Source organism: Anguilla anguilla, chromosome 17, assembly GCF_013347855.1.
Source record: "Anguilla anguilla isolate fAngAng1 chromosome 17, fAngAng1.pri, whole genome shotgun sequence".
Taxonomy (NCBI): domain Eukaryota; kingdom Metazoa; phylum Chordata; class Actinopteri; order Anguilliformes; family Anguillidae; genus Anguilla; species Anguilla anguilla.
In genome coordinates this window covers 22,909,365-22,936,978 of record NC_049217.1, presented here as the reverse complement: position 1 = coordinate 22,936,978, position 27,614 = coordinate 22,909,365, and the positions used below count along the sequence as shown (strand labels likewise).

At 50.3% G+C, this 27,614-nt stretch overlaps 1 protein-coding gene across 1 annotated transcript in view; it reads left to right on the top strand.

Moving 5' to 3' along the window:
- Window positions 1-27,614, top strand: part of LOC118216806 (ras-related protein Rab-26-like) — an 88,720-nt gene that overhangs the window by 38,734 nt on the left and 22,372 nt on the right. The window contains exon 5 of the mRNA XM_035398313.1: window positions 7,389-7,441. Coding sequence (XP_035254204.1) covers window positions 7,389-7,441 — 53 coding nt within the window. The remainder of the gene's footprint in view (window positions 1-7,388; window positions 7,442-27,614) is intronic.

Sequence of the window (27,614 nt, the reverse complement as noted above, 5' to 3'; positions counted from 1 at the left end):
AGCCTCCAGCGCCATGGCCTTCAGCGGGGGCTCCAGCGGGGGCTCCAGCAGGGCCCCCACGCGTCTAAATAAAGCCCGCTCCGCCTGACAGCGCTCCCTACAGCACCAGAGAGCTTCGGATCGATCCATCTGGGGGTGCGGGGGGGGGGGGGGGGGGGGGGACTGCGTGCGAGAGGAGGAACCTCCACCACTGAACACTGCGGCCTGTTCAGTCCTCCTTATGAACACGGTGAAAAAAAATCAGTCCCTGCAACAGAGCGGTCTGCTGCCGAAGATGAAGAGTTTCATATGCATATTCATAAGGGCCATGATCAAGAACAGTGCTGCCGGCAAATATTCTATATGATGTTTTTGTTCTATCAAATTTCCTGTTAACAACCAAAAAAAAAAAAATCAATTAAAAAATGTATTTATTATAATAATAATCTATTTATGAAGCACCTTTCATACAAGGAGCCAAGCAGCTCCGTGTGCTGGAAACAGGAAGGTCAGAGAAACGGAAGAACGTCAGGAGCTGACTACGCGGCAACAGTTGAGTATCTTTGGCGGGAGCCCGGGAGGGAGTGGAATACGTTTGGGTGTGTAACCACCCCCCACCCCTCCTCCTGCCTGCCGCACACACTTGCAGTAAGTTTTGGGGGCGTTTGGTGTGCGCACCGTCCTGTACACCACAGCTCCCCCCCCCTCCTGTCTGCTGGCTGCTCCCCTCCCTGAGAGGTGAAGACTTTGTGGGGTTAAATGGCCCCAGCCCCTGTAAGCCCGGAGCGTTTCCACGGCGGCGTTTCTTAGGCCGCCATACGGAAAGGGGATCTGTGGAAAATCCCAGAAATCCCAGCTCATCCTCAGCATCTGCCTCAGATCTTAAGGTTTATCAGCCGCTCCGGGCAGGGGGGAGGGGGGAGGGGGGAGGGTGGGGGGGGCTTAAAATGAGAGATGAGATCCGCACCAGCAATCTGCAGCTCACAGCCTGCGCTGATCCCCGTACAGTCCTGCTGGAACTGCTGCGGGTTCGACTCTCACCCAGAGCCCCGACCGCCGATTACCAGGCCTTTACACAGCTTTACATTGCTAACAGCGCCCGAAGCCTTTACCCGCCCCGTCCTTTTAGCGTCTCCAAAATTAATCCAGCCAATTAATCGAGTGTCTTCGCACTTCATTCTCGCCCGGTTCACGCGGCGCGACGCCGTGCTCTTTGGGCTCCTGAGCAGAGGAGCCTGATCACTTCTTAGCACTGTTCACTCCCCTGGCACAGCCGCTAACACCACAAAACCGCACGAGCCCAGCTGACAATCACAGCAAAACATCACAGCATTCACGGCACCAACCCAACCAATGCATTCACAATACACCTGCAGCATTCACAGTAACAAACAACCCAACCAATGCATTCACAATACAACTGCAGCATTCACAGTAACAACCCAACCAATGCATTCACAATACAACTGCAGCATTCACAGTAACAAACAACCCAACCAATGCATTCACAATACAACTGCAGCATTCACAATAAAAACAACCCAACCAATGCATTCACAATACAACTGCAGCATTCACAGTAACAAACAACCCAACCAATGCATTCACAATACAACTGCAGCATTCACAGTATAACCCAACCAATGCATTCACAATACAACTGCAGCATTCACAGTAACAAACAACCCAACCAATGCATTCACAATACAACTGCAGCATTCACAGTAACAAACAACCCAACCAATGCATTCACAATACAACTGCAGCATTCACAGTAACAAACAACCCAACCAATGCATTCACAATACAACTGCAGCATTCACAGTAACAAACAACCCAACCAATGCATTCACAATACAACTGCAGCATTCACAGTAACAAACAACCCAACCAATGCATTCACAATACAACTGCAGCATTCACAGTAACAAACAGCCCAACCAATGCATTCACAATACAACTGCAGCATTCACAGTAACAACCCAACCAATGCATTCACAATACAACTGCAGCATTCACAGTAACAAACAACCCAACCAATGCATTCACAATACACCTGCTGCATTCACAGTAACAAACAGCCCAACCAATGCATTCACAATACAACTGCAGCATTCACAGTAACAACCCAACCAATGCATTCACAATACAACTGCAGCATTCACAGTAACAAACAACCCAACCAATGCATTCACAATACACCTGCTGTATTCACAGTAACAAACAACCCAACCAATGCATTCACAATACACCTGAGCATTCACAGTAACAAACAACCTAACCAATGCATTCACAATACGCCTGAGCATTCACAGTAACAACCCAACCAATGCATTCACGATACAACTGCAGCATTCACAGTAACAACCCATTTTAGGACCAATTTAGGACATCTACTAATCGGGATGCATTAGAGTGCACCTAAATCTTTCAACTTAGGAGCAATTTTTCTGTGATGCATTGATCTGTGAGGGACAGTGGCTGTGGGAAAGGACTTGGAGGAATTTACATTAACCCAAGGGCTTTCTGAATGACGACTTCTGGGAGTGATATGAGAGAAACGAATGTATCTCCTAATTGAGCATGTTTCGGTGTTATCAATTTATTAATCAGTGTGGTGAGTTCAGGACTGACGGACAACCAAGGTGAGAAAGGAGATCCACAAGGCCAGGGGTGGGGGGGTTGGGCTGGGTGTGATGAAATGAGAGATGCAGAAATGGAGAAGGTCAATAAGGACTCTTCTTCCACATTGCCGAATAAATCAATGTCTGTGTGTGCGCGCAGACATGCATATGCATGAATGTGTTATTTTGCGTGTGTGTGTGCGTGCATATAAATTTGTGTCTGTCTGTGTGTGTGTGTGTGTGTGTGTGTGCGTCTCCGTGTGTGTCTGTGTGTGTATGTGCGCCTGCAGGTGTGTGTGCATGTGTATGTCTGTGTGTCTATGTGTATATGCGCATGTGTGTATGCGTGTCCGCATGTGCGTGTGCGTGTGTGCCTGTGCTCAGTGTGTGTGCGTGTGTGTGTCTGTGCTCAGTGTGTGTGTGCGTGTGTGCCTGTGCTCAGTCTGTGTGTGTGTGTGTGTGTGCCTGTGCTCAGTGTGTGTGTGTGTGTGTCTGTGCTCAGTGTGTGTGTGCGTGTGTGCCTGTGCTCAGTGTGTGTGTGTGTGTGTGTGCCTGTGCTCAGTGTGTGTGTGTGTGTGTGTGTGCCTGTGCTCAGTGTGTGTGTGCCTGTGCTCAGTGTGTGTGTGTGTGTGTGTGTGTGCCTGTGCTCAGTGTGTGTGCATGTGTGTGTGTGTGCCTGTGCTCAGTGTGTGTGTGTGTGCGTGTGTGTGTGTGTGTGCCTGTGCTCAGTGTGTGTGCATGTGTGTGTGTGTGCCTGTGCTCAGTGTGTGTGCGTGCGTGTGTGTGTGCCTGTGCTCAGTGTGTGTGCGTGTGTGTGTGTGTGCCTGTGCTCAGTGTGTGTGCGTGTGTGTGTGTGTGTGTGTGCTCAGTGTACCCTAAGCGCTCTCACCCTGAGTGCGGAGGGGAGACGGGAGCCTGTTAGCACCCAGAGAGTGAGAAGCGCTGATTAAAAGGTAAGGGAGGCAGTCAATCTGCATACGTTTGCAGCGCAGAGCGCAGAGCCCCAGCCCCTGGCCTCTCCGCCCCCCACACCCACGCTGCTAAAAGCGCTACATTAGCATTCGGCTCACAGGGCGCGCTTGATTGCTGACGACTGCGCTTGATTGGATCGTAATGGCAGTCGGGCGAGCCCCGCGCCCGCAGGGACCGGGGCAGGCCGCGGGAGGAGTGGCGGGGTCTGACAGACCTTCGGAGGCGCGAGGGCGAGGGCGAGGGCGGGCGGGCGTGCGGCGGCGGGCGAGCGAGCGTCCTGCCGTGTCCTCTCAGGACCGCGCGCAGACAGCTGGCAGCGTCTTACACCTGCTTTTCTGGGCCCTCTGTGGCACATCATTAATAAACGCTACTCCTCTGACTTAGCAACAGCTCCCGCTGAGGGGCCTCCTGTGACCGGCCCGTTTTTACACTCACACTCCCTCTCTCCCTCTCTCTCTCTCTCCCTCCCTCCCTCTCTCCCTCTCTCCCTTTCTCTCTCTCTCTCTCCCTCTCTCCCCCTCTCCCTTTCTCTCTCTCTCTCTCCCTCTCTCCCTCCCTCTCTCCCTCTCTCCCTTTCTCCCTCTCTCCCTCTCTCTCTCTCTCCCTCCCTCCCTCTCTCCCTTTCTCTCTCTCTATCTCTCCCTCTCTCCCTCTCTCCCTCTCTCCCTTTCTCTCTCTCTCTCTCTCTCTCTCTCCCTCCCTCCCTCTCTCCCTTTCTCTCTCTCTCTCTCTCTCTCTCTCTCCCTCTCCCTCTCTCTCCCTCTCTCCTTCTCTCTCCCTCCCTCTCTCCCCCCCTCTCTCTCCCTCTCTCCCTTTCTCCCTCTCTCTCCCGCCCTCTCTCCCCCGCCCTCTCTCCCCCTCCCTCTCTCTCTCTCTCTCTCCCTCTCTGCATAGAAAAGCAGGGATCCCAAATAAAAATTTTAAATATTTAAAAATTGAGAACATACATTAACAGCATTTTTATAAAGTGGGTTTAAGCAGTCAGTCCCTTATTTTCTTATTTCTCTTCTGGCTCTTTCCTGAACGTAGCTACTGAATAAATGAGTAAATAAATAATTGTACGCACGATGTATATAATCATGACAGTAAACGAACAACACAGAAAGAACAAACTACTGTGTGCAGCATTATTTTTAATACCAGCCTGAACAATGAATGTGTGTGTGTGTGTGTGTGTATGTGAACATGCATGAGTTTGTGCATGTATTTGAGTGTGTCTGTGCGTGTGCGTGTGCGTGTGCGTGACAGTGCCTGTATGTGTGCCTTTGTGTCTGTGTTTTTGTGTGTGCATGTGTGTGTGTGTGTGTGTGTGTGTGTGTGTGTGTGTGTGTGTGCGTGTTCTTTGTGCATGTCCTCACTGCTCTTTCCTGCACACCCTCTCTGTGGCTGTGCAGAACTGCAGGAATCGGGGCTTTTGTCAGTGGAACAATGTGGATGTTAGCTGAAATTTAAAAAAACTGTCAACTTAAATGTCACTAACTGCCAGTGCCACCGCTTTTTAAAAGGTTTCCTTCACGCATGAGCACACACGCACACACACACATATGCGTGCGCACACACACACACGCACACACACACACACACACACACACACACACACACACATATGCGTACGCACACACACACACACACACACACACACACACATATGCGTACGCACACACACACACACACACACACACACACACACACACTAAAGCAGTAATCACATCTCCTTGCTCAGAAATTAATCAGAGGAAGACGAGCGGCGAGGCCAGTAGAACCTGTTCCTATTACCCGCCTGCCACTTTGCATCATGCTCTGCTGCGCGATCGCTGCTCTCTCTCAGTGGACCCCCCGCCTGGTAATGACACCGCACCGCACCGCACCACACCACACCACACCGCACTCTCAGTGGACCCCCCGCCTGGTAATGGCACCGCACCGCACCACACCACACCACACCGCACTCTCAGTGGACCCCCCGCCTGGTAATGGCACCGCACCACACCACACCGCACCACACCGCACCCCGCTCTCAGTGGACCCCCCGCCTGGTAATGGCACCGCACCGCACCGCACCGCACCGCACCGCACCCCGCTCTCAGTGGACCCCCCGCCTGGTAATGACACCGCACCGCACCGCACCGCACCGCACCACACCACACCGCACCGCACTCTCAGTGGACCCCCCGCCTGGTAATGGCACCGCACCACACCACACCGCACCACACCGCACCCCGCTCTCAGTGGACCCCCCGCCTGGTAATGGCACCGCACCGCACCGCACCGCACCGCACCGCACCCCGCTCTCAGTGGACCCCCCGCCTGGTAATGGCACCGCACCGCACCGCACCACACCGCACTCTCAGTGGACCTCCTGCCTGGTAATGGCACCGCACCGCACCGCACCGCACCGCACCGCACCGCACCACACCACACCACACCGCACTCTCAGTGGACCCCCCGCCTGGTAATGACACCGCACCGCACCGCACCACACCACACCACACCGCACTCTCAGTGGACCCCCCGCCTGGTAATGGCACCGCACCGCACCGCACCGCACCGCACTCTCAGTGGACCTCCTGCCTGGTAATGGCACCGCACCGCACCGCACCGCACCGCACCACACCACACCACACCGCACCACACCACACCACACCGCACTCTCAGTGGACCCCCCGCCTGGTAATGACACCGCACCGCACCGCACCACACCGCACCGCACCACACCACACCGCACCGCACCACACCACACCGCACCGCACCACACCACACCGCACCGCACCACACCAAACCGCACTCTCAGTGGACCCCCCGTTCGCTAATGGCACCGCACTGCGCTCTCAGTCGAGCCAATCGACTGAACCCGGCTGCGCAGACAAACATCCCTCACCCATGGCCATCGAGCCAGTGGGCTGAGCCGGGCTGCGCAGACAAACATCGCTCACCCACGGCCATCGAGCCAGTGGGCTGAGCCGGGCTGCGCAGACAAACATCGCTCACCCACTGCTCGCCCTGTTCCATTACCCCACTCTTCCGTACAACTGTCGGCAGGAGCACAGCATGCTGGGAAATGGTTCTTTCTGTTCCCTCCCCCGACTGGGTGAAATCAATATATATTCAATTCAATTCAATTTTATTTGTATCGAGCTCTTTTTTAAGAGACGCTGTCACAAAGACGCTTTACAGAAATGGGAAGTAGGAAAAATTAGGCAAGATTGAGTCTGAACCCCCCCCCCAAAATCCAGCAAACACACTCAAACAGTGGCATGGACAAATTCACTGGTGGGAAAAACTCTCAGGAGGAACCCAAATGTAGAGGAGGAATCCATACTCTGCTGGCCAGCCCAGTATGAAAGGTTAAAAAAAAACTAACTGGTAATTGACAGGTAATGGAAAAATCAATCAGAGCAAACAGAGTGGTTAAATAAGTCCAAGCAACGAAATGTGCATTATACGACTCTCGAGTGAAATATATATTTTGTATGAAAATACAAAAACTGATTTATCCAAAGACACAAAATCATTTGATTTCTGAAAGTACAAAATGACCATCTCACGACTGTGTCATGTCACACAGAGTCCCATCTAACTGGGACTGGAAGTCAGTCATGTTTTATGGGAAAACTAAGTAAGTGGAAATATGAAGATATATGAATATGGAGCCCAGGAGAATGGTCTATTAAAAGGCTGATTTACTGATGGCTTCCCAAGGGCTCAGTGTATCTGTTTGTCTGGGTTCTTTCAGAGAAGCTTTTTTATGAAAGAGGCCCCCTGACACTCTCTCTCTCTCTCTCTCTCTTTCCCCCTCCATCTGTCCCCCGTCAGCTCTCCTGCTCCTGTACGACGTCACCAACAAAACATCCTTCGACAACATCCAGGTAAGGACTCCGCGCCTCCCCGTAACTCCTCCCCCCGTTCAGGTCGCGAGCGCAGGCGGTCGGCGCCGCGGAAACGCGTTTCGGCTAGCCGCGGTCGAGCCGGGCGCTCGGGACGGAAGCAGCCGCGTTTTTGACAGGCCGGCACAAAGGAGGAGAAGAGAAGGAGCCGTCATCACCCGACCCTTTTTTAAAAAAAAGGACCAACCGCTGAAAAGCCGAAAGTGCCCTGTAATTGCGGAGTAATTTGCAGCGACGGCAGGGGGGTCGGGTTCGACGTGCACCCCCTGAGGCGGCGGCCGAGGGGGGTGGGGCCGCGGCTGTCAACCTGATTGACAGTTTTGTTTCACCCCGTCACGCCCGTGCCCGTTAGTGCAGCTCTTTCGCTGGCCGCCCCCCGCCCCCGCACTCCCACCCCCCCCCCCCCCAGGTCTCACAAAGAGGTCTGTCAGCTTCAAGGTAAATGATGGTCCAGAAATTTCTCACCATAATGGCCCATTCAAAACATTCCTACAACAATTAAAGGCCTTTTTTAAATCGCATATTAATTCTCAATTCATTCAGTTTCCTCAATTATGTCAATTATGCAGATGAAAAATTGCATTTTTTAGTGCTGAGTGACAGTTCTAGGATTACATGGGGGGGAAAACAAAAAATGAAGTATTCAGACCGAATTTTTTTTTTTTTAAATGCTCAGTTACGTAAAGAAATAAATCAATTTCAAAAACTGGGGCTAATTAATCTTGGGCATGGATTATATGGTCAAATTGAGGCAGAGCCAAATTGGACCAAACTGGAACACAATGTTTTGTAATTATTACAAGCGTTCACTACGAGCCAGTCAGAGCGGTAAAGAAAATGGGACTCTCCAGTCGGTTGTCAGTCACCACTTTACGCTTTTCTAGGTTGCTACAGCAATGATGGAGATTTTGGGGCCACGCCAGCCTCTGCTCTCTCATCCCTTCTGCAAAAAACGAAAAAACAAAAAAACTTGCCGGTGGGGGAGAAATCTCAGCGGACCCCAGACATAGACGGGGAGCCCCGTCCTTCACGGGCCGGCCTGGCGTCAATAAGGGAAAGCTGGGCCGAACGGTAATTGGGTAACTGTCAGAGCTAAAAGTTTCAGCTGCCGGACAGATGGTAGCCCAGGGTATTTCTCTTAAAAATGCTAAAACAGACAGCCCAAGCCCAAGTGTCAGCAGCTGATCGCGTTGTAAGAAACCCCTCAGATACGCCAAACAGCGGAAGTGTCTGAGTGGCGAAGGAACATGCGTGCAGCCTTTCCCGGGGCTACTGGAACTGGATTCATTTAACGATATCTCGGTTACTGGAGGTCAAAGCAACGTTTTAACCCTTCCTCTGTGCTAACGGCTTTACATGGAAGGAGACTGCAAATGACTCACCTGTAGTGTGGCTCAATACGAATCGCCTCTGACACGTGTAGTTTGCACGGATACGACTGTGTCTTGCTACAGCACTAGTGCATAGGCAGGTGACTACAGGGTGCAGATATCCTGAGTTCTGTGTTTTTCTTAGGACCCTAAAACTGCTAGGTGTGTAGTGGTAACAGTCAAAAAGGATGACAGTGAATGTTAGTTTACTGTAAAATGTGTTCAATAATGGCAATATACAGTGCAAAAGTGTGGGTAATGGCTATACGCTTTTCTCCTTATATACCCAAAGATCAAAAGAAAACCCAAAGTGATCAAAATAAAGACACTGTCATAACAAAACAGCACATCAGCGATCCGGTTTGTACTACCTGCGTAAGCCTATCACATCGGGTTAACTTTTGTAGCTGAGACACCCTTGCGACTCGTGACAACATCAGCTTTCCAACAACACCAAACATGATTACACTGTATTATGGGGAACCCAAGGTTTACATAATGCTGATCCAGTAGGATGTTTTGCAGCTGAGCGCCGTCTCTTTATCACACCCTGCTGACGCCCTGTCAACGCAATAAACGGTATCTTTTCCTTCGGGGGTCTGATAAGGGCCACGCTGCTGTAAACCGCCCTACAATGTTAATAAACATCATCAGATATTTGAGCTGCTCAGCAGGCATCCTGCAGCCAGGATCACCTATTCACCTTCCTGACGTCCTCTTATTCCGATCTATAATCGGCTAATAATGGACCCCAAGCATGTAGCGTACGTCTTCTTATTCTTATTCTGATCCACTAACAGCTCATAATGGAAGACTGGCATTTAATACACATCTTATTTTGATTCACGATCGGCTAGTAATGGACGTCTAGGATACATGTAACGTACATGTTATTTTGATCCACAAACGGCTAACAGTGGAAGCCTAGCATGTAGCATACATCTTATTCTGATCCACAGTCAGCTAATAATGGATGACTAGCATGTAGCACACAACTTATTCTGATCCACAGTCAGCTAATAATGGATGACTAGCATGTAGCACACAACTTATTCTGATCCACAGTCAGCTAATAACGGAAAGCTAGCATGTACAGTAGCATACGTCTTTTTAATCCTGATCCACAAACAGCTAATAATAGACGACCAGCATGTAGCATACGTCTTTTTATTGTGATCCACAATCAGCTAATAACGAACCCCAAGCATGCCACGTACATCTTATTATTCTGATCCACGAAACAGCTAAAAATGGACTGGGTTCCAAAAACTGTGAAGCCACGCAGCCATGACCGAGACCGGCACAAAACAAATCGGGCAGAGAGTTGGGGAGCGGCGGAAAGCGGTAATATACGCTAAGGGTAATTAAACGCGAAATTGAGTTAATGGGCATCGCCTGATCGCTCGAGCAGATGGCGGGAGAGGCGGGAACGCGTCTCGGCAGGCCTTCTGGGCACAGAACACAGCAGAGCCCGTTAGAAAAGGAAAAGAGCCCCTCACGCCCCCCCCCCTCCCCCCCAGGGAAAGGACCCGACTCGGCGGCGTATCTGCGCACGTTCCCCTGGCCACACAAGATCTGTCGTCCTATCTGCCGACCGCTGAATTACAGTCGGGCACAGTTGAGTTCTTTTGCCGTTTCCCATGATATTAGAGAGCCCGTGGCGGCAGATGCTGTCGGACGGTATATTAATCAGAACGGACTTTTGCCTGAACGTTTAACGACCACCTCCGTCCTGGGAATCAGCCGCAAGCACCCAGCATCTGTCTCAGGCTGAGGAGGAGCGCAGGTCTGCTGCGGTGGGAGACAGTGACCACGGGGTAAAAACGAGAGTCCTGGGAAAGCCGGTTCCGCTGCGCCGGTCACCCTGCAATGGAGACGCCAAACGTGCCGCTGGCTGTGCGTCGGCGCGGTTAGCACCGCGGCTACCTCGCCAACGTTAGCCACGAGGCTGCGCTTATGGAAGTTCCGCTAGCTGGTTTATTTTAGCACCGCGGCTACCTCGCCAACGTTAGCCACGAGGCTGCGCTTATGGAAGTCCGCTAGCTGGTTTATTTTAGCACCGCGGCTACCTCGCCAACGTTAGCCACGAGGCTGCGCTTATGGAAGTCCGCTAGCCGGTTTATTTTAGCACCGCGGCTACCTCGCCAACGTTAGCCATGAGGCTGCGCTTATGGAAGTCCGCTAGCCGGTTTATTTTAGCACCGCGGCTACCTCGCCAACGTTAGCCACGAGGCTGCGCTTATGGAAGTCCGCTAGCTGGTTTATTTTAGCACCGCGGCTACCTCGCCAACGTTAGCCACGAGGCTGCGCTTATGGTAGTCCGCTAGCTGGTTTATTTTAGCACCGCGGCTACCTCGCCAACGTTAGCCACGAGGCTGCGCTTATGGAAGTCCGCTAGCTGGTTTATTTTAGCACCGCGGCTACCTCGCCAACGTTAGCCACGAGGCTGCGCTTATGGAAGTCCGCTAGCTGGTTTATTTTAGCACCGCGGCTACCTCGCCAACGTTAGCCACGAGGCTGCGCTTATGGAAGTCCGCTAGCTGGTTTATTTTAGCACCGCGGCTACCTCGCCAACGTTAGCCACGAGGCGGCGCTTATGGAAGTCCGCTAGCCGGTTTATTTTAGCACCGCGGCTACCGCGCCAACGTTAGCCACGAGGCTGCGCTTATGGAAGTCCGCTAGCCGGTTTATTTTAGCACCGCTACAACTCGGTAGCTCGAGTACGTGAAGTCAGCAGGCTTTTTGAATACGGTTTTCACCGCTGGCCCCCCCCCCCCCCGGTTGTCAATCACAGCCGAGCTACCGAGAGGGAGCAAGGGGAGAGAGAGTGGGAGAAAGAGAAGAAGGAGAAACAGGGAGGCTTTTCCGGCTTTCCGGCCGGCTCCCGCTGTTCCCGGCGTTCCGGGCACGAGCGGACGGGCCCGGCGAGCTTCCGATTGATTTTTCATCAGGCCGGATTTATCCGGAGTAATGAGAGGCACACGCGCGCCTCCCCGCGAGGAACTCAGCGGGTCCCTCGAGCTTGAAATGAAAAGAGAGGGGAGGGATTAGAGCCTGCCAGGTATCAGATATAGGCAGTGCGCACGGTGGCGACCCGTATACAGACATTTTTAGCCTTAATAGAATACCGATGAATCACTCTGTCAGGCCTCACAAGTGTAACAAGCAGGGCAGTGAATACTTCCTCCCTCTCCCTCCCTCCCTCCCTCCCTCCCTCATTCACAAACACATGGATTTTGCTCAAGGCCATTTCATCTCTGCCCTAAAGCACTGTTATGATGTATCAGTACTTTTTTCTCAACAACGGACAACCTTGGAGGCGCATGCGCAGGAGGTGCGCCGTGGGTCTGGACGGTTTTGTGCTCCTTTCCCCCCACATACAGTTTTCAATGTAAAAGGCAATTTGTGACAAAATTGAAAAAAAATACAACAACAACAAAAAGCTTTGAAAAGACAACGGGCCTTAAAGTCTAAATGAGGAGAAAAGTTACTCTGCGTCACCCGTCACTGGAAAGCAGAAAAGTTTCGTCACCGTCTGCCATGGAAAAACAGAAATATGGGAGGTGGGTGTCATATACCTGACAGCCCATCAGGGGCTTCACTTTTATGTATACCCACTTATCCTGAGCAAGGTCGCGGGGGTGCTGGAGCCTATCCCAACGTGCCTAGGGCGAGAGGCAGGAATACACCCTGGACAGGCCGCCAATCTATCGCAGAGCACACACACCATTCACTCACACACTCACATACCTATGGATAATTTAGTGTCTCCAATCGGCCTACTTGCCCCAAGCCGAGATTCTAACCCACGACCTTCTTGCTGTGAGGCGGCAGTGCTACCCACTGCACCACCGTGCCGCCCTGCAACACCAAAATAAAAAATTGGCTTAATAAGACTAATAAGTGCCTGAGAGTCTAATGCCTCATGGCGATATCATGCAGACCCATTTGCAACGCAAACACTCGCGCTCTTCAGCGCGAGAGCCATCTGCTCTCCAGCGGCAGCACTCAGCCACTCAGCCGTCTCCCCCCGACTGAGAGAGGAACTCGACGCCGCCTGTTAGCATTCAGAAACTCGAGGGACGGGACTCACTTGAATATCAGATTTAGGGGCGGCCTTGGAAACGGCTGCTTCAGTCCTGTGAGTTTGACTGCGCGAGGCAATCAACGGTGAAGCGGTTTTTAAGAGTAATTTTGGGCGTCGTAAATCCGTTTCCCCGAGCCTCAATAAAAATGTCTTTGCGAAAAATGTGTGTCGACCGACCGAACCCCCCCCCCCCCCCCACCCACCCCCCGGGGTTTTCTTCAGCCAGTTCAAAGCTCTGGATCCAGTCTTGCTCGAGTATAAGGCGCATCTTATAGCTACAGTCAGCCACCACGATCCCTCAAACAAGTAAATGAACCCACAGAGGAGAAAATTAGCTACGCGAGCGCATTTCGGAGATGCTTTCTCCGTTGTCCTCTCTCTGAATTTGCCAACGGCAGCATTTGCTAACGGCAGCATTTTCGCGGCTGCCAAGGTGACTGGGCGCCGGATTTTTCCGTGGTGTTTTGCGGCAGCACCGGCAGACCAGACACACGGCCGGTTGGATGCCATCGCCCCGTTGCCGGCGGGTCGCACGGAGGCCATTCCTCGGGCCGCACCCCCCCCCCCCCCCCCTTCAGAGCTGCTGAGCTTTTTAACGACTAATCGATTATCAACGGCAAACTCATCATCTTGATGTATGCACTGTGAAAGAATGAGTTTCACTGTTTTTTATTGCGGCACTCATCGGTCTTCGCTTCAGCTTTGTAATCGCAGTTGGTGGAAAAAGTACTGTGCGGTTCTGTGCTGTTTTTTGGAGGGTGGTGGGGGGGGGGTATTCAGCTACATTCAATCATTTCTGTATTGTTCCCATTTATCATTGTATTATTTTTGCGGTAACGTTTGATTGTTCAGCTTCTGTTGTTCTTCCTACCGTTGCCATTCCTGAATCTCAGTGACGTCACAGTTAGAACTGTGGAGATTCCAGAATTTTGATGTCTTGGAGATTTATGGTGGAAAAGGAGCTGAGCGATCAAACTGCTCTATCGATCTGAAGGAACCTATAGAGCAGGTTTCTGCTGTTCCCACCAGAAAGGCTTGATGATTCTCTCCATTGTCCATCACAAATGTTTACTCGGTCATGACCCACTCACCGGTCGTATCTGCTTCTAGCAGCCCGTCTGTGATTAAAGGTTTCTGAAGGAAAAAAGAAATCAATGCACTGCAGTGACAGCACCTCCAGAAATCTGACGTGATGAACTGAACCCTTTACCCTGTGGATAGCTGCATTTCATTCAACATCACCTGCAAACACACAGATAATATATAGCTGCACGTTATTGTTATTGTTATTGTTATTATTATTATTATTATTGCTGCCGTTATAGTAGTTAATGTGATTCCTGTCCACATCTTGCTTAGAGCAAGTGATTCTAAGAACCAGAGTGTCTTGTTAATGAGACAGACGACACTCATTGCTGCCCTCTTAATAAGTGTACACCCATCACAGTCTGCATATTTACAAGTAAATCATCAAAGACAAGGCTGAGGTCGAGAGTGAGCTGAACGGTAGGGAGGGGATGGTGTCACTGAAATAAAATGAGAAGCTGCTTTCCGTTCGAAAAAAGCCTTTGGTAGACACCCTTCCTCAGCTCGAAAGGGCGTAAGCGAGCGGTATAAATTTGTCTCCTGTCTTCCAACCCGGGTGGCAGAAAAATCACAGATTTGCTTTCTGCGATCAGCTTTTATTTGCAACTCAGTGTTTGTTGGTCACACTTGATAAGGCCATCTGCTGGACCAATATTAATGAGGACTGCTATTATGATTTTATGTATTCATATTGCAGCTTCAGAAGCTCTGGGTTTGTACAAGGGTGTAAGGATGGGGGCCTATGCCCGGCTACCCCCCTTGGAGCAGGAGTGTTAAATTTCTACAGAGCAAGGTTTTTGTGGTTTCCTTTCAATCAGCAACAAAACTAGTGCTTTGAAACAAAGTGTGTGGACTCTTTAACCATTCAGCTGTTTAGACAAACCGCGTTAAACCGGTGGAAAATGCGGCCATTCGCGACTGGAGCCGGATATCCCCGCCTTAACGCTATGGTCAGACAGGCCCGCAGAGTCGGTGGACACTGGAGGTCTTTCTCATTGGTTCCTTTTTTCATAGGTCCCTTGCCGCTTGCCACAGAAACAGCAATGTCAATGAGGTCGACTGGTACTGCCATTACAAAGACAGGCAGCAAAGACTTGTCCATCGTTGTAATATCTCGCCGTGCCGAGGTACTCCTGGAAAGACCACGAGGGACCACTTCTCACTTCGGCAGGTCTCCTGAACCCTTTCAGGTCACGTACTCTCTGAACGACAGAGCCAAGCTTGAATTGATTAAATCAAGACGGGTGATTGGTTGGATCACGCGCACAAGTGCCTGGGTAGAATGAAAGCCAGCTGATGAGAGGCCCTCGAGGACTAGGGCCGAGTGGTCCTGGTCCATCATTACAGTCACGAATATTCATGAGCTGACAGGCCCGGAATGCGTCTTGAAGAAAAAGCCGATTGGCTACTGCAACAATTCAAGGCTAAAAGGCTCCATAGTTATCACAGTCCTAACCAAACCAAGAACTGTCTAATTACTCATAATATTTAGAAGATGCCTCCATTTGTCAGATCTCTTTAGATCAATGATGCCCAGACAGAACCTTTTATGTATAAACCACTGAGGCAGACCTTCTGCGGGGGTGAGCACATCTCTGCTGAGAGGCCGGTCAGTTAACCTGATAGGAGAAAGAGGCTTGAGGCTACTATGAAGACACATTGCCTATTCACAATCATGGCTATTCACAACAAGGGGTATTCACAATGACGGCCATTCGCAACTAAGCCTATTCACAATGACGGTTATTTGCGATGACGACCAATTCATGAACCCCACAATATTGTGAGAGCTATGCTGAAAGGCACCGATTCATAAGACGCAATCAAATGACTTCAGATTCTCCCCACAGAAAACCACTGATTGAGCCACAGATGAGCACGCAGTGAAGCATCCATCCCATTAGCATTCACGGAACACACAGTTATGCCTCCCATTGAGGTTAGCAAAACGGGTCATGACATTGGCCCTTCAGCGCTGTACGAGGAGAGTTATGCAAGAAACACCAGCCATGTGATTTACCGAGCTCTTCAATACTGAAGTGGCTTAGGAGGAAATTACAGCAGGTGTCTCGCGTCCCCGCGGTACGCTCTGGTTACAGACGGCTACTTTCCCGAGCATGGCAATAATTACCGTCACCGGGACTGGAGATTGATTGGATTTCCGTGGGCGCGGGACCATTGTGGATGATCCTGCGGAAGTACAGGCGTGCACACCGTACCGTTTTATTCTGCGTTCGACCATCCTGGCTTCGCGCCGCGTACCTGAGCGCTCCGATCATCGTTTCCTCGCATCGTTTTCTCGGCTTCGTTAAACTTGATTGGAGATTGTGACGGTGGCAGTTTCTCACAGGATGGAAGTTCTCGCAGTTAGCGCTCCTAATACTCCTCGTACGATCAGAACGTGGCTAGAGAAGACGGGAGCTTCTCAGCGCGAACTTGCGGTCTGGCAGTTCTCCGCTGGTCCATTTTGAGGCCTCTGCCGAGCTGCTGGACGCTCATCGGTCTTGCATTTCCCCACAGATTTAGAAATGCACTCGCTCCTTTCATCCCAGGCAGTTTCATGTCCAGAAATGCAATTTTGGTCCCTTTTGATCTGATCAGTGACTCTGCGCTGTGAGCATATAAGCAAATAGCCCCAGCGTTTCTGCGACAAACCTTGGAAGCCAACTCCTGAGTATGCATGTTTGCTACCCTCTACCCCCACCCCCCACCCCCTCCTCCTCCTCCTCCCACACACACACACACAGTCTTGCCTTTGGATTTGAAATTCTTGATTTTAAACGGGTGTCCTGCTGTCTGTTCGCGGGGTTACTTATGTAGCTTCCATCTCGGGTTCGCTCAGGACAGAGCAGTGACCCAAAGCAGGGCTGGTGGACCACGATCCAGCCAAGCCATCTGTCATAACTCTGTCCAGTCTCTTGCCCGGTACTGACATCATTAAAGAGATGGATTGTGGGAAACAGGCTTCGTCCGGGGGAGTGCATTATCACCGGCAACCAGAGACTGAAACACTGGCCTGAAATGCACCTCACTCCTTTCTGCGAGAACGGCTTCCAAGCAAACACAAAATGGTCTCGCAATGTTACCTGGATGTTTCGTCAATGTTACAACACTGTCTCGACATAGCAGCAACACTGTGAGGAGGTTTTGCGTTAGCTGGGTTTGTGCCAGTGAGTGAGAGTGCATTAGAAGCCCATTATTTGCATAAGGCCTGACCACACACACTGCTGTGGGTTATCACTCTCCAGATAAATGACTGGTGTCAAACTGAATCAGATATATAATCCATTACAGCCCAGATATATTTTTTTATAATAAACAGCTCACGGCTTGTTAAGTCCATCCTGTCGAGTCTCTTGGATTAAGGACATTCACTGCTTCTGATGACTGCAAAGTCAGTCAGTTCCTCCTTCCCCACAGAAAGAGACAGGCGTCAGGACCGGGACAGGGGTGTGTGCGCAAACTCCAAATGTGCGCACACGCACGCATGCACGCACGCATACACACAAACACACATGCACACACACACGCACGCACACACACACCACAAGCATACACATGCACACACACACACACGCACGTGCACACACATACACCTTCGCTTGAGTGTGAAACCACGGACGGGAGGGCTGTCAGGGAAACGCAGGGATGGCAGAAGCGTATGTCACATGACAAACGACGCTCACACCCGGGTACATTTTGGCTCATACACATGCTGACCGCGGAGTTGGGCGGGGGGGGCGGGAGCATTGAGGGGGGTGGGGGGAGGGGGGCCTGGGGGGGGTAGGGGGGGGCAAGAGCATTGAGGGGCGTGGGGGGAGGGGGGCTGCAGCAATGCCGACAGGCCCGGAGGCACCGCGAGCTGATGGTAGTGCTATCTGTTATCAATCAATCACGTTTGATCAAATCTAGCGCCCTTAAGAAAAGCACTTCGCAGCCCATAAAAAATGATTAGAGTTGCAGCAGACGGGACACGAAAGGGAGGTCCTGGTACCTCACCGCTGGAAAAGCGTTCATCCCCCCCCCCCCCCCCACCACCACCACCACCACGAGCGATTCATGGAAATATCTCCGAGGGGCACCTCTGTGCTCCGCTGAAGGGTTTTTTTTTTTTTTTTACACTCAAACATCACAATGAATAAATTGCGAACGCATAACTCCATTAAATATTCAGTGGTTTTCTTCTCCTGTGCGTTATGATGCACAAGTGTTTCTTTTAAAACCGCGACAATGGAAAACACGTTCGGATTATAAACAGCACAAGAGCGTAAACATGATTTGCACTGAAGGGGGTGAAAGTGGACCTCCTTTCACAGCTCATTCATTTCGACGTCTCACGAGTGCAATCTGAGGAACAGCAGCAGCAGCGGTCGCTCTTAGCCGAATACAGCAACACGGTCCGAAGCAGACCAGAGGACAGTGCGGTTTAGGTGGCTGAGTGGAGTAGTGGAAGTGTGGGGGTGGGGGTGGGTTTGAGACTTTAGTGCCGCTCCGTGGTGGGGTGGACATTTGGAAGAACACAAGAGAAGGGGAAAGGGGGTCCCCGTTTGCTTCCTTAAGACGAGGCTGACAAAATGGCCGTGCGAAAGACTCACGTTTCCTCCCCAAGTTTCCTTGAAAACCATTGAAAGTCCTGTATAATTTTGGCGAGTTTTTTAGAATTTAGAGGGAACGGGACATTGAAAGGACATGAAGAGGAGTTAATAAGTGGAACAGGTCAGCATGAGAACCATTGACCCTCCTACACCCAGCTGAGGCAAAGGACAGCTGGAAGATAAACACCGTGTGGCAGCGAAGCTTTAGCTGAAGATCCCGCAGGATGGACAGAGGGAGTTTTCAGCCATAAGAAAGGTCGACATCAAAGGGTTTCAGACCAGACGCAAATACCGCCCAAGTCTCTGACGATGACGTGTAATGACGACCATTCCACAGTTTTTTTTTCATTTATTCCTGAAGCTGAAAGCAAATGCCACTTGGCTGTAAAACGTCCTGCCGAGAGAAGGCGGTCGGCTTTTTTAAAGTCCGTAAGCGGCAGAGCTTTGCGGCGAACTTTAGAATGGGGAGCTGGAAAAGTCAGGATATGATGACGACGCGATCAACGTCCGTTTTCATTTCAGTCGAAATCCTTTCAGCAGCGCCACCAGTTATGGATTAAACGTCCGGAGTCTGATTTATGTACGATCAGGAATGTGTTTTACGGCGCTGCGGCAAGCTGACCCCGAGGTGACACCGTTGGCCAAAAGCCTTTCCGAATTTACGTAGAGCATTTAACTCTCCAGGTACATTCAAATCTAATTAGTCCTTAACTCCTGCAATCGCGAGTGTATGGTCCTTTGAAATGTGATTAGATGGAGATCTTTGATTGGCCAGGCAGGATCTGAGAAGGGCTCTTCCAGGTTAAAATGAATATGGAGCAGGTGGTGGCGGGCTGCAGTTGGTGCCCCTCGACAGACGGCTGTGAGAGACACGTTCCGCCCCCGAGGTCGAACCCGTGCTGGAACCTTCAGACAAGGCAGGCTCACTTAGAAGCAGAAAGACAGCCCCCCTGCCCCTCCCCCCCCCCAATCTCCTCCCACCTCCAGTCTAGGAGGGGAAAGCAAATGGCTGACGGGGGGCAGGGGGTGAGAACGAACTCCCCGGGCGCACCGGGGTGTGCGTCTCCATCATGCCCGAGTCATTTCCCCGAGTGCAAATCGCAAAGATACAACTACTCTGTCCGCAAAAACGGATGTAGCTCTGACAGACTCCAGGAACACTAGTCTGCCTCTCCTATTCCAGTAACAGCAGGGGTGTACATCATCCTGACCTCATGAGGCCCGTCACAAGCCCTGCTGTAGATGCACTCTCAGATTGAGCTTTTTTTTTACCACCATTTGCAAAAAAAATGTATGCCACGGATCAAAGATAGCAAAGGACAACCCCCCGACCCTTTCAGTTTAAAAATACAGTTGTCCCATAAGTCCCTGTGCCCCTAGGACCTGATGGGGGGGAAACTGAGCTCTTTTAGGGACTGTAAAAGACGACGCTACGTTGCAAAGTCAATTACTGATCCATCGCTACGGCAACGCTGTCCATGCAGAAAAACAATGCTAATCCACACTGCCGCTTTTCGACGTTATTAAAAAATGGAAATTGGAAGGAAAATAATTTGATGTTATTGTGTGTTAAGGATTAGAGGCTTAGCAGTGATTTTGCAGAGTTCATGTTGGAGAGCGTTTCGGAGAGTGCTTTTTGAAGCATGTGTGTTGGGAGAGTGCGTGTCGGAGAGCGTGTGCGTTGTTGGAGAGCGTGTGCAGTTGGTGTGTCCGTTTTGACCTCTTACAGGCCAATCCCTACCCATATAAAAATACAGCGTAGTCCTCATTGTCGAGCCACAGTGGGGCTCTGTTCATAACCCTGAACAACTGGCTTTACAGACTCCGCCCCCAGTCTACTATCTAGAGAAGGGGTGGGGCAACCCTGTTCTCCAAACCTATAACTGCATAACTGGAGTAATTATTAGGCTTAATGAATGCAGTGATTCAGCATTTCAAGACTCAGGCTCAGGCCTTTAATAATCCACTCAACTCCTGCGCTCAAGCTTAGATGGTGCAAAACAGCCCAAAACCAGGGTTTACCCACCCATGGGCGAGACTGGCACTGCCAGCCGATTCCCATAGCTCATTCACAAGCTCTCCCTACGCTCCCTGCTTCAGGGATCTTACCTTTATTTCACACTCCATTAAGGACGAACCGTTTGTCATTTTCTCTGCATATTTATACGCTGGTGTGAAGGTTTTCCCCCACCCCCACCTCCCTCCCTCCCCCCCCCCAATCGAAGGCTTTCACATAACTTGGTTTCTTTGCTCTCGAGTCATCCCCCGTGTCATCACCGAGAGTCTCTCCCGGCTGCTTCCTAATCGTTTCCTTCGTTTTCCCCCGAGGTCGGAGCCGAACGCCATTCGCCGAGAGGCGGGGACCGGTTGTCGGCCAATAACAAAGCGGCTGTCGCTCCGCTCGCCCTTCCCGCTCGGCTAATGATGGCCTTCCTTTTTTTTTACGAGGCTCCTCGCTCGGCGGCGGACGGGTGGCGGGTCGGCACCGAAGGGCTTCGCGCCGGGAATGCTAAGCGGCCCGGGCCACGCTCATCCGCGGTCGCACGTAAACGATTCGCCCCGCCTGGGACGTGATGTGGGTACCGCGGGCTTCAGACGTGGACAGCTACAAGCAGGAGGGGGCAGACTGCAGGTGGCTGTGTGTCCGGTCTTAACCATCCGGATTTATTTGGCCAAGAATAAAGAAGTCACCGAATTCATTTTATAACGAACTAAACGAGATTTATCGAACGATTGTGTAATGTTTACGAGAGGCCAGCAATCAATCAGCCCGCGAGCCGTTCGTAAATTTCGTTTTTTGTTGCAATATTTGATGAACAAGATTAAATACAAATTCAATCAATTCACACAGCTGGGGAAAAAAAACACAAATCCTGTTAATGCACTGCGTGTGGGTTTAGTGCTTCGATCCCCTATAATCTGATACCTTTAACATCCTAATTAACGGGGGTGATACCGCCGCAGAGTCTCCCCGGGGGGGGGGGGGGGCGGGTCGGACTGCGATAACGACGCCGTCCCGTCCGAGGGGCGCGTTCACAGACACGCGTCGCCGCGAGGATCATCGTCCAATCATCAGACAGCAGCGCGGAGCAGAGCACCGCCACCTTCACAGAGGAGAGGGCCTCTGGAGCCCGCGCTCAGTTACCGTGACGACCCCAACCCCGCCCCCAGGGCGACAGGCAGATTCTTATCTCTCATATCCTGCAATCCGTTTAAATGGAGTCCTCCTGCCCTTTCTGCTGAAGCCACAGAGATAAACCCAGAGCCCCTGAGCACCACAGACACCAGGGGGTTCAGACACACGGCAGTAAGACTCCAGTACCCTGCCCAGATAAATCACTTTTGTCATAGTCATTTAGTGATTTATTTTAACCCCTTCTGTTCCCTCTGTCATACTGGCTGGTGGAAAAGGCGTGGCGGTTATATATCTGCGCACTTATTCAATATGACGTTTCATTAGCTTGAGCTGCGGCAGCATCCGGTCAGCTCCGAGTTTAATATTTACAGTACTGACTGCCTGCCCTGCTCCAGCGCGTGTGGTGACCTCCTCTCGTAACCATGGAGTCGTTCGCTTTGGAAAAAAAACCATCTGCCAGAGGTACAAATGACCTGCGATCGTTTTTTCTAACACCCCGTTGTTCGTTTCTTCACCGCCTCTTTAGCTTTAGCAAAAGTCGCCAATACATTAAAGGATTCCAGAAAGTAAAGAAGCCCGGAGGAGTAATTTGTCCTTGCGGCAGCGCGGGCAGATCTAAAGATCACCAGCAGAGGGCGACGTGACAGGAACCGGGCCTTCGTTCCCCTGGTGTGCGCCAGTAATGAGAGCTCAGGATGTGGCGTGACTCAGCAGGGAACGGGGGGGCCGTATTGACTGAGGACAGGGCGCCGTTTGACTTCAGGAAGTCAGGCCCTGAATATTCACGCGTGACGCACGGCGAGCGTACGCCACAGACTCAGACGCACGGAGAGGAGGGAACCCGAGCCGCAGGGGCCCCGTGACCTCAGCCTGCGGAAACACGACACGAGCTCAGCGCGTGCACAAGAACAGACGAGGGTCGAGCGCAAGAACAGACGAGGGTCGAGCGCAAGCACAGACGAGGCTCGAGCGTAAGAACAGACGAGGCTCGAGCGTAAGCACAGACGAGGGTCGAGCGCAAGCACAGACGAGGCTCGAGCGTAAGAACAGACGAGGCTCGAGCGCAAGAACAGACGAGGGTCGAGCGCAAGAACAGACGAGGGTCGAGCGCAAGAACAGACGAGGGTCGAGCGCAAGAACAGACGAGGCTCGAGCGCAAGAACAGACGAGGTTCGAGCGCAAGAACAGACGAGGCTCGAGCGCAAGAACAGACGAGGCTCGAGCGCAAGAACAGACGAGGCTCGAGCGCAAGAACAGACGAGGGTCGATGTGGGGTTTGTTTCGGGGGCGGAGCCCAGCTCTCTGCTCCTATCACAGCGCCAGTGTTCTGGGGTAACGCTCGGGTTCCTTATATTGCTAATTGAAACCCGCTGAAGGAGCAGATGAAGAGTTTAAAGAAGCGGAACGGGGACAGATTTGATTCTCGCTCTCGTAAACATTTCTCACCCCCCCCCCTTGCTTTTCCTCTCTATGCATCTCAGTTTCCCTACCACACTCTCTCTCTCATTCACTCTATTTTTGTCACTTACTTTTTTCCAGTTTTGCCCCCTCACTCTCTCAAACTCTCTTTCCCTCTCTCGAGCATGCTTTATTTCCATCTCTGTCTCTGTCCTTCTCCCCCCCTCTCTCTCAGTCACTCTCTCTCTCTCTCCCTCTCCCTCTCTGACTCACTGACAGGTTAAGACCCAGCTCCGCGTTGCTTTTGAAACGGTTTCTGTATTTACGCGTTTGGCTCTGAAAGCGGCCCGAGTGACGAGACCTTACGTTCTGTCTCGAAAGAGTTTCTAAATCTGAGGCTTAACCTTCCCCCGTTTCTGACAAGCCTTGACGTTCCACGCCGTTTCTCTTTCTTTCCTTTTTCGCTTTGCCGTTTGATCCGTCTTTACTGAAAATGGATGACCTGAGAGCTGGAAAGGATCAGCTATCTTCCAAAAGACAACAGCTCAGAGCTTAAAGCTAAAGCAGCGTGTGATGCTGGGACATGGTCACTGGTGATTGGTGAGAGAAACGCACCTGTCTGGTCACATGCCATCTCTTCGCTGCAGAGAGGCAAAGGTGGATAAAGAGGTGAGATTTAACCTTTTGAGAGCCAACCATCACCGTAGACTGTAAAAATTTCTTAGAGAGACAGGTGAACTTGCAGCTACCTTAACCCTTTTCTTATTGGCCTGGCATGTCAAAGACAAGCCCCTTTCTCACTGGCTCACAGAATGTGCATCAGTCAGCACGTACCAGTTAAAAGCTCTATCCTGACAGCAAGCAAGGATTTTGCCTTAAGTCACATGACACATGCAGCCAGCAGAACTATGAATTCACCTTTCTCACCTGCTCACACTCTTTGTACTCTTCCTATCTCACCTGTGTATGATTGCTATATTGACTGTACACTGAAAGCAAAGGTGTCCAAGTACACTGGCTATAATGCCATGTTCACAGGAGTGATACAGCTTAGCAGCTACCTAACATGCGGCATACAAAGTGTCAAACTCTGAACTTTTATGGTACGACAATGGAAAGCAAGAAGTTGTCCTTTTAGAACTTAGTACAGGAAATGTATAAAGATATAATTTTAAGTCGCTAGATAGATAGCTTTAGGTCAACAAAAGACTGGCAGATCAAAATTCACCAACAATACACGCGCTCTAAATTGGACTGCGTTCCTGTTCTTTCCATCTGTGGTCTATTGACGGCTGGGTTCGCTGCCTAGACTAGTTCCTGTGACCTATGGGCCCTCCCCATACTGGTAAAGTTCCAGGACAAAGTGTGTGACTGGAGACAACTTTATAACTTTCAAAAAGAATAAATGTCTATGCCCACAGGAATATGTTTCCAGCACTGACCGTGGTATCAAGCATATAATTACAATGACTGTGTGTGTGTGTGTGTTTGGGGGGGGGGGGGGGAGGGGGGAGAGAGTGTGTGAGTGTGAGATAGATAGATAGACGGGCGGTAGAGGGGAATCAAACAGTCAATTATTTCCCATAACTGAGCGCATTAGCGGATGCATCGCGCGCACACTGCTTACAAAACAAATCTCCCAATGGGAGACTGAGCCAGAGCCACCTGGCTAATTCCCCATCAGAATGCACTCGCTCATGAACACAGAAGCAGCGAGCAGCGTACACAATTATCAGAAACAGCAGCTCAACAATCCACAAAAAACCAAACACCTGCATTCAAGTCAGAGGGAAAAAAAACCAGTAGATTTACTTCTGCGGGAAACGTCCAGCCCACCGTCCCCTGTATTGCGCACGGCACCACAGGAGAAGCCAACGCATTAACATTGCGATGACCTTACATTATACAGCCGAGTAAAAGTGTAACCCTTGGCAAAAGGACTAATTACTGCACAGTGGCAGCTTACGATAAACCACTGGCCTTACCTTACACTGCAGGGCCAGGTGCGCTGCTCATAAAAACTCCGGGAGTGACCTTGTGCTCCAAAGTGCAGCGGACTCAAGCCCTCCCCCGGGGGGGCATTTACATCCAAGCTGTCCAGGATGTCGATGCGTACACGCGCGGGTCAAGAGGGGTTAGCGTTCGCTGGGTCATTATGCGGTGCATCCGCACAGTCAGGTGCCCAAAGGGGGTGGGGGGGTTGTGGGGGGGTGGACAGGTCTCTCTCTGGGGACACCGTGCAGATGTAGTAGTAGGGTGGCCACTTCCACTTCTCCAGAACGGAGGACACTGGGGGGGGGTGCCAATCAGTGATACCGTGGGGGGGAAAAATGAGAGAAAACCCTCAAGGCCAGGGGTCGAGCCCTGGAGCTGGAGAGCCACAAACTCTGTTGCTTTTCATCGTTACCCGTGAAGAATAAAACTTCCTCTGTGCCTATTGTGCTACATTGTCACCAATTACAAAAAAACAGGCAACAGTTTTTTTTTTTTTTTAACTGATCAAATTAAAAACTGAGGTGAATTAGTAGACTCCTAATTAGGTTCCTGAATACAATGTGTTTAGGTTCATAAATTTTTCCCTTAAAGCTATTATACACAATGCAGGTTTGGCTTGTTATCATTTTCTTTGTCTTTGAATTCCTCATTATCAACCAAATGGTTATTTTTGGTGGCCAGGTGTTGACACTTTCACCAATTAGGAGCACGCGGGTTTGCCTCAGTCTTCAATCTGATTAGTTAAAAAGTTTTTTTTAAAACCCTCTTTATGTAATCGTTTACTATATGGCACAATGTAAATATGGGACTTTTATTCTTCATGGCATGCACAGCTATTTCTGACATAATGTGGCTTAAGAGGATAAATAATCCCTCTAACATGAAAAGCACCTAATTAAGAATTATTAACACCTTGTTAAAGTCTTGGATTGAAATTGTGGTTTGAAAGAAAACCATCATACAAAGTGAGCCCCCAGGACCAAGGCTGAGAGCCACTGCTTTATAATGAAAGCAAAATCCAGTGGGGCAAGGCTGCCCAAACCCATCCTGTAGGTGTTCATTTCAAGCCCAATTTGGCACAGCTGATTCTACTAATTAGCAGCTCAACGGTTTCTCTCGCTGTTGAATGAGGTGCGTTTTGTGAGGATTGGATTGAAAACCTACTGGACGGTAGATTTACTGGTGCAGGGTTGCAGATCCCTTGCACGAGGCCTACTTCTCTGATCATCATCATCTTCAAAGGACCACAATTGTTTTATTTATTTATGCATTTATATAATGTAATCATGTAAAATAAAAATGTATTTGCATCCAAGAGTTTACAACACCGATAAAAAAAGTAAAGGCTGTTCATTTGACGTGGCCTGATTGATATGGCTTAACACTGTCATTATGTTTGGTTATAATTTAATTAACGTGAGAACATCGTACACTATAATTTTTTTCTAAAGATTGCTTGTTGCAGTAACTGTTCTACTTCAAGCTCTCCATAATTACTAAACATTCGCTAGCTTCAAACAAATTTCAATTAAAAAAAAAACGTTATCAAGTTCCTGGCCACTAGATACACAAATGCACAAAATACAAAAACACATGCACACGCAAAAAGAAATAAAAACAGCTCGTTGCATTTGTTGTACAACTGCTCATTTTTCCGACCATCCACGTTTCCTAGTCTGTTGATTACAATCGTGAATCGCGTATGTTTTTTTAAAACGTCTTAAAACAATTTGGCGAGCACAGGTTAAAAAAACGAGCACTATTGACTCACAGAGATGAACACGCGAGAGGCGCTTCGTGGCATTTCCCATATAGACTGAAACAGACTAGAGAGCGTCTCCCCGCATGAACGCTAAATGCGAAATAAAAGTTTTGTAAACAAAGTTTACCTTCTACTACATCCTGATACCAATCAAGTGTGTACATTTATTTGATGTTTATCTGAACCAGTGAGATTTGGGAATTTAGGGAGGATTTAGGAACCCACTGCAGTTGTGTTTAAATTTTTTTACATTACGTTCCATAGCCTGCACAAAAAACACTTTCACAAATGTACGAGGTTAAAGGGAGGATTTCGCCGCCTGTCTGGCTAATAGCTGAAAGCATACCGTCATATTTTAAGGATCGCCTTTAATTGTGAATCCCTGTCCTGATCCTAAACGCACGCTTCGTCGCGTCTGAATTCCGGGGAGGGGAGTGGCACTGCCAGATGCCGCTCAGGTTCGGCGGTGATTACTGGAGCATCACTTCTGAAAGGATTCGGTTTTTTCTGTCTTTTTCATGGCAGGTTGGCAGGCTGCCAGTCGGCCTTTGGTGATGAAGATGGCAATGATGATGATTATGATGAAATAACGATGGGGATGATGATGGGGATGATGATGATGATGATGGCAGCACTAGTGATGACAGATGAAGCAAAAGCCAGCCATGTTCCACAACCTTTCAGCTCCTTCAAAACACATGGGCCAGGACTTGTTGGATATCTTTC